At 43.4% G+C, this 7,490-nt stretch overlaps 1 protein-coding gene across 1 annotated transcript; it reads right to left on the minus strand.

The window, feature by feature from the left end:
- Positions 1–3,575: 3,575 nt before the first annotated feature.
- On the minus strand, positions 3,576–7,429 carry LOC108264680 (macrophage mannose receptor 1). Its single transcript, XM_047154633.2, has 2 exons — positions 4,424–7,429; positions 3,576–4,331 (listed from the first exon to the last, which is right to left on the minus strand). Exons 1-2 carry the CDS (start codon positions 5,326–5,328, stop codon positions 4,328–4,330), a joined length of 909 nt encoding a protein of 302 aa, XP_047010589.1. The 5' UTR covers positions 5,329–7,429; the 3' UTR covers positions 3,576–4,327.
- Between the last annotated feature and the right edge of the window lie 61 nt (positions 7,430–7,490).

Here is a 7,490-nt window from a genome sequence, read left to right on the forward strand (position 1 = left end):
GGTTTCAAGCGTGAACAGAACCTGGTTGGTCGTGATGTCGGTTTCATTCATGAGGAGCACTTGGGTGGTCGTGTCAACAGACTCTGGCATGAGCATAACTTGGTTGGTTGTGTCATCGGTTTCAGGTTTGAGCATAACCTGGTTGGTCATGATGTGCGTTTCAGACTTGGCGTGGAAGGTCACATCATAGACCCTTAACTGGAACTTGGCGTGGGGAGTCACCTCGTCAACCTCAGAGAGGAACTTGCCGTGGAAGGTTGCCTCATCGACCTCAGAAAGGAACTTGTCTTGAGAGATTGTCTCAAGAGCCAAGGACCACTCGGAAAGAGCTCCAGAAACACTTGGAGGCAGCAGGTGCCATCGTCACTGAGAAAACAATAGGCAATGCACTCCACTGCTCACGCTCACCTGCAAGACTCCATTACTAAAGAAAAGGCATGTCGAAGCTCGTTTAAAGTCTGCTACAACTCATTTGGACACGCCTATGAAATACTGGGGGAGTGTAGTCTGGTCAGACGAGAGCAAAATTTTAACTTTTTCGTCTGTCATACTACACACCATGTTTGTGTATGGAGAAGAACTGGCACTGCACATCACCCTAAAAACACTACACCAGCAGTGAAGTTTGGAGGTGCAGCATCATGGTGTGGGGCTGTTTTTCATCACATGGTACTGGCAGACTTCATATAACTGAAGGAACGATGAATGGAGGCCTTTACCGGGAGATGCTTGAGAAGAATCTGCTGTCTTCCACCAGGATGATGAAGATGGGATGTGGGTGGAGCTTCCAGCAGGACAACGATCCAAAGCATACAGCAAAAGGAAACTCTCAATTGGTTTCAGAGAAAAAAAATCAAGCTGTTAGAATGGCCCAGCCAATCACCTGACTCGAATCATCAATACAACATTTCTCGATTGCCTTATTATTATTATTATTATTATTATTATTATTATTGTTATTATTATTATTATTATTATTTACATGTATTCATTTAGCAGATGCTTTTATCCAAAGCGACTTACAAATGATAAAATACAAGCAAAGCGATATATCAAGCAGAGAACAATACAAGTAGTGCTACTGTACAAGATCCATTAATTGAGTTCCAGAAGAAGCGAAGTGCGTAGAGTAGAGGTGAAAGTGCAATTTTTTTTTTTTTTTTTTAATGAGTTGGTTAGGTGTTGACAGAAGAGGTGGGTCTTTAGCTGTTTTTTGAAGACGGTGAGAGAGTCTGCGGTCCGGATTGAGGTTGGAAGTTCATTCCACCACTGAGGAACAGTTATCGTGAAGGTTCTGGAAAGGGACCTTGCACCACGCTGAGTGGGAACTACTAAACGTCGGTCGTTAACCGATCGAAGATTGCGAGAGGGAACGTAAGCCTTCGGGAGAGAGTTGAGGTAGGGGGCGCTGTTCCAGACAAGGTCTCGTAGGTGCGCATCAAGGCCTTGAACTTGATGCGGGCGGCTACAGGAAGCCAGTGGAGGGAGATGAAGAGGGGAGTGACATGGGTTCTCTTGGGCTGGTTGAAGACGAGTAGTTCCCACTCAGTTTGGCGCACCACCTGATCCACAACCGCCCGGCCCTTTCATCAAAGGGACAATTTATCTGGGTCTCAGCAATATGTGTATTGTTGGCTCGAATTTAGCCTATTACCCAACAACATTAAAAACTCAACTTAGAAGCCAATACTCACATCTACCTCTGAGCCCAGTTGGAGATAGAAAAAATACACCAGCCGTGAGTGAGAAGAAGCAAGGGTCCAGCTTTATTGTTCCGTTCCACCACACGAGATCCACACCAATGAGAATTCTCAAAAGTGATCCCAATACCCTGAGCTTAAGCTCCAGTATTTATACTGTACTTACACACTAGATAACCCATATGTTTCCAGAAAAGGCCTATTTCACTTACACATAGAATCAGAACCCAGGCATTTCTAATAACCCAGAAAATAAAAACCCAGAGTTTTGAATTACACAGAGAATCAGAAACCAGGATTCTCAATTACCTAGGGAAATAAAATGACATAGACAAGACGACTAAACAACCGGGAGGGACCTTGGTCTTATCGTTATCTCGAGGGGGGGGGCAGTTTGACCCAGCCACCCTTATAACTGGCTCTCTTCATGGTTCTTCTAAAAATTAAGGCTTTCCTTGCGAGACGAGAATCTTCACCATCTGAATCATGAGTAAGTTATATTTTTCTATTTTTCCTGTATTTCTCGTTTATAATTTATTTTCATATTTGCACTATATTTCTTATTTTATATATATTTATACTACTTGAAAAGCGGTTTACTGTACTTCCAACTTCTTAATATCATTACAGTTCTACTGTCCTGCATATCCTACTATTCTGTTTTTTATAGAGTTTCTCTATCACTATAAGATATTATTAAAGTTATTCATGTGTGTGTATGAGGAAGAGAGAGTGTGTATGTATGTATGTTGTGTCTACTTGCCCGCCCTTGACTGTATGAGCGTGTGTGTGTGTGTGTTTTTAGCACTCCTCAGCTCGTACACTTCTTTTCGACTTTTTTGACTATTACTGCTCTTAAATTGCTCGTAATTCCAATCTGTCAATGTCCGCCTAATCCCGCTTCTACGTGTCTAGGTGCCCGTTTTTCCTTCTTCTCCCTTTTGCTGGATGCTAGGTCTCCCTTATGTTTATTTTATGACATTTTTTATCCACAACAGTATAATACCACCTAAAGTGACATTCACACAGTTAGCATGGGCGTAGCAGTGGGACATCAAGAACCATCCCTGAACGAAGGGCTACGTGACCGTTATTAGCATTCAGAAAGACATCGGTGTCGAGAATCCCATCACCTCACCATTTGGGGTCACACCTGTAACAACATCCGTACTGTGAGAACGGAAAGCGACCGCATCAAACGCTATCCGTAATTTACATGTAGAATGAAACTTCTTTTATATTACGTACAGAAAACCTGGTTTGAAACACGCTATAAAACGTGTGTGCTGATATCATTCGGGGTTCACGTCGACTCCGACGACCCCGAAGCGCTTCACGTACTTTGTCACTGCCACACTGTAATAAAGTTACTCTTCTTCGAGATCTTCGACATCTCTCATCTTCGACTCTTCCTTTTTTGCCACAGTATCGAGATAATCGATCGTACTCACGTCACCGGTCAGTGGTTTTAATGTTATGGCTGATTGGTGTACGTAAAATGTTTAATGTTCATGACTTTTGCGTGGCAGATAAAAGTTTCTCAACATTATTAACATTTCATTTAATAACTTTGTGAAAGAATATTGGTCTCTGAAATGTTATATTTTAGCTATGAAGCCGATGAAAAGACATCAGAAATGACATTTTACTAAACACGGACAACAAAAATCCATCACGTGTAAAATATTCTGCTTGATACCTATAATCCTAGACTTTGACAGAAATTGCTTCCAAAATTCGATTAGAATTGAACAATCCTACCATCCGAGTTAATCGAGGTGTTCTCAGGTGTGTTTTGAGACTATGTGGATCTTCTTTCCTGAGAAAGCGACTTTGCATGTTACACAAATGATCTGAGGTGAGCTCACGTTTCTTCAAATGTTTAATGGAACAGATATCAATTTACAAAAGATGACAAGTTACAAATAGCAGGGAAAAAAAGGACAAAGACGTAAGAAATACAAGCTATAATTAATCACAACATGCACAACTACACACACATATATATATATATATATAATTAGAAAACAATAGGGGGAAAACAATGACTTACAATGACTTAAAGATCAAATTTGTGTCACTGTGAAAAAGTAATGTACACATTAATGTACGTTAGGCTATATTTAGTCATTAAAATCAGAATATTATAATGAATATCAGAATCTTTACACGAACATTGACATCACATATTTAAGAAGCATTTTACTGAAGAAAATAAGGATTCCTTCTTATTGCTTGACGGCTTAAACTGGGCGGGAATGTTACGTGGAAGTGTTTGATCCAAGTTTATCATTAGCTTTAGATGACCTGTACACGTCCCTGTGAACGAGCCGTTGCTATAGAAACAATAACGTATTAGAACGAGTGGTGTAATATAAACCTGCGCTACTGACCCGATCGCTCTCCAAAGTCCTACATCACTATGGTGTAATAAAGTTCGACATCCGACTCTTTCACCGATAAATAAACTCCTCAGCTGTTCAGTTGCTGTTCTTCTACCAGAACCTGAACGTAAAACCCAGTTAAATATTAGTAAAGAAAGCTTAAACAAATAAATAAATAAATAATGATGATGATATCGTGAGATGAATATATTCTTCCTGAAGGAGAGGTGTACTTGTGTAAATTCACCTGTTCACAAAAAGAAAGAGCACAGTAAGAGATCTCAAATATTTATATAAATTCATGATTTCTTGTTGTTCCTGAATGTTTTCTTTACTCACGTCCAGTAGCAGACGAAGTTCAGCCGTTCATTGCAGTTTCGGTTCATTAAGGTGTTTGTCGTGGTGTTGAGAGCTCCACAGCGATAAGCTGGAGCTGGACATGAAGGCATTGAGACCAGGCTCCCCAGCTGCTCCCCGCTCACCCAGAGCCATTGTCCATTTATGAAGCGCAGGCCGGTCCACACGCTCTCTGTCTGCGTCTGCACCGTCTCTAGATTCAGCTGCCGCAGACTCGACTCGGAGGTCACGGAGGCCAAACCGGTGTAATAAGTCCTGCAGTGGTCCAGAGCCTCCTCCCAGGTCTTGCTCTCCTTCACCAGGATCAGGAACCGATAACAGTAGAAACCCCTGGTGTCGATACAGTAATCACTCAACCAGGAACCTTCATAAGTTCCAGATAAGAAGACACAATCAAGCCAAATTAGTGAGCCAGCCTTCCAGTTCCGGAAAGAAACATTTTCTCCATCAGACCATGTCCAGGTGCCTAATTCTCTGCGCAGCCCAATCCAACTTCCAGAATAAGGGAGTCCAGTTTGTAAAACTCGGTTGTTTTCCTCCATAGAGGTGACGGTGGCCAGATCTTTAAAGTTTCTTCTGCAATACGCCTGAGCTTCAGACCACTTTACAGTAGTTGTATTGTAGATATATTCTCTTGTCAGACCTACAGCCACACCACAGCCCACCGCCAGCAGGAGGAAAAAAAAGAGGGATTTCATCTCGGCTCTGAAGCGTCTGATCTCGGTACGTCTCCTCGAACACAACTTCTCTGCTGCGTGATTCAGACTGTCATACTTCATTTTCAGTTCATTTAAAACACATTCAAAGCAAAGTAAACAAATCTGGAAAACGTCAGATAAGTGGGGCAGGGACTCTGGTTTGTAACGCCATTTTGCGACGAGCCGCATCACACTGCACCACCCGGTCTCCTCCTGTTCCTTTACATCAGTCGTGCTTAAAGTTTTACATTTGATCTAAACGACTCTAAATACGACTCGGAATAAAATGCTGTCAGTAAAAATCATCCACTCAACGCGCTTTCAGATTACCCGAGTTATTTTGCACACCGACTTCCATAAGAAACTTCCTACTGCATGCAAACTCACGGTTGTTTCACTTTTGTTTAAAACGTCGCAGGAATCTGTAGACATCCACCTGCCTCTGACCCACCTGAACAAAAACCGACAATCACTGTACACAAGGACGCTGCTCGTGGACTTCAGCATTTAACACGATCGTCCCAGAGCAGCTCACGGGAAAGCGGAACAGTTTGCAGAAACATCAAGTTTGCTGATGAGTCTACGGCCGTGGACCTCACCGATCATCGACAATGATTAGTCATGATGTAGAGCAGTGATCACCAACCTTGTTCCTGGGGCTCTACCTTCCTGGAGACTTTATCTCCGACCATAATGGTGCCCACCTGACCATCTAATGACCACTGCCTTATGAAGGTCTTGATCAACGAAAACAGGTGTGTTCGAGTTGGGCTGGAGATGAAACCTGCAGGAAGGAAGATCTCAAGGAAGGAAGGTTGGCGACAATTGATGTAGCGCAGGGGTGTCCAGTCTGATCCGGAAAGGGCCGGAGTGGGTGCAGGTTTTCACTTCAACCAAGCAGGAGGCACACCTGATCCCACCTGTTTTAATCAGTTGATCTTGGCTTTCAATAGACTCAGGTGTGAGTCTTCTGCTCAGTTGACATCTTTTAGGCCCCGGTTCAGCTGCGAGTTCATTCAAATACAATTCAAACACACGGGAACGCACCGAAACCGATAAAATCACCAAAACAAAGCAGGTGCGTCACGGCGAAAATGCAGGAAGATGAAAACTGCTTGACGTTCCTCTGCGTGCTCCGAGTGAGCCAATTATTTATTTGACATGCTTTAAAGGACGCCGAGGGAATTAAACAGAGAATAAAGACGTGTTCGCAGCGGAGGACGAAATGTCAGAACGCTTACAGAACAAATCACGAGAAAGTTTTAGACCCTTCATGCTCCCGACGTTTTCAAACATTTAGACTCTTCTTAGAGTAAAACCTAGAAGCTGAAATCAGGAGGTTAGCATGTAGTCCACGATACGTGATGCACTCGTAGGAAAAAATAGTTCATCGAGGCGTAATTAAGGATTCCGGGCTACGCACATCAAACTTACACCTGACGAATACAGCAAGAAGCATCGCTGCATGAACGTCTGCGCTTTATCGGAAACAGTTAGCTCTGAGCCGTCGAGGCGTGGACTCCACAGGACCTCTGGAGGTGTGCTGCGGTGTCCGGCGCCAGGACGTTAGCGGATCCTTTGAGTTCTGTAAGATGCGAGGTGGGGCGGCTGTGGATCGGACTCGTCCGTCCAGAACATCGCACAGACGCTCGATCGGATTGAGATCTGGGGGATTTGGAGGCGGAGTCGACATCTTGCCGTGTTCCTCGAACCGTTCCTGAACAGTGTTTGCAGTGTGTCAGGGAGCGTTATCTTACTGAAAGAGAACACTAGGATTAGTGAATAGCGCTACCACGAAGGCTGTACTCGGACTGCAGCGACCTTTAGGTAGGTATCGTGATTCTGATGAACCTTAAATAAAGATCAGCTGTTTCTTGGGATTTTCTTCTCGGTTTCGTCCAACTGCTCACACTGACGAAACGTATCGATCAGGAGAGGGCTGCAAAGAACTTTCGAAAACATCAGATGTACCATGGAACACCGTGAAGGCCATCATCTCCATCACGTGGAGAAAACCGAGCAGCGCAGTGACGCCACCAAGAACAGGACGTCCCTCCAAATCCGACGGAAGGACGAGAAGAAAACCTGTCAGCGAGGCTGGTGAGGGACCTACAGCAACATCAACGGAGCTGCAGGAACATCTGGAAAAGTACTGCTCACTCCCGGAATGCCACAAAACCATTTACATCACAAAACTCCGTTTTAACAGGGGTGTGTAGACTTTTTATATCCACTCCACCGAGAACCTGTCAGGCATTTAACATTGAAAAAATAAAATAAATAAATAAACAAACAAACAACAACAATAATAATTTAGTCTGTTTGTTTCCGCTGTTCTAGAACTGAAATGA

The sequence above is a fragment of the Ictalurus punctatus genome, chromosome 4, assembly GCF_001660625.3.
Source record: "Ictalurus punctatus breed USDA103 chromosome 4, Coco_2.0, whole genome shotgun sequence".
Lineage (NCBI taxonomy): Eukaryota > Metazoa > Chordata > Actinopteri > Siluriformes > Ictaluridae > Ictalurus > Ictalurus punctatus.

Coding starts and splice junctions, on each gene's coding strand:
- LOC108264680 (XM_047154633.2), bottom strand. CDS start 5,328: ATGCGGCTCGTCGCAAAATGGCGTTACAAACCAGAGTCCCTGCCCCAC.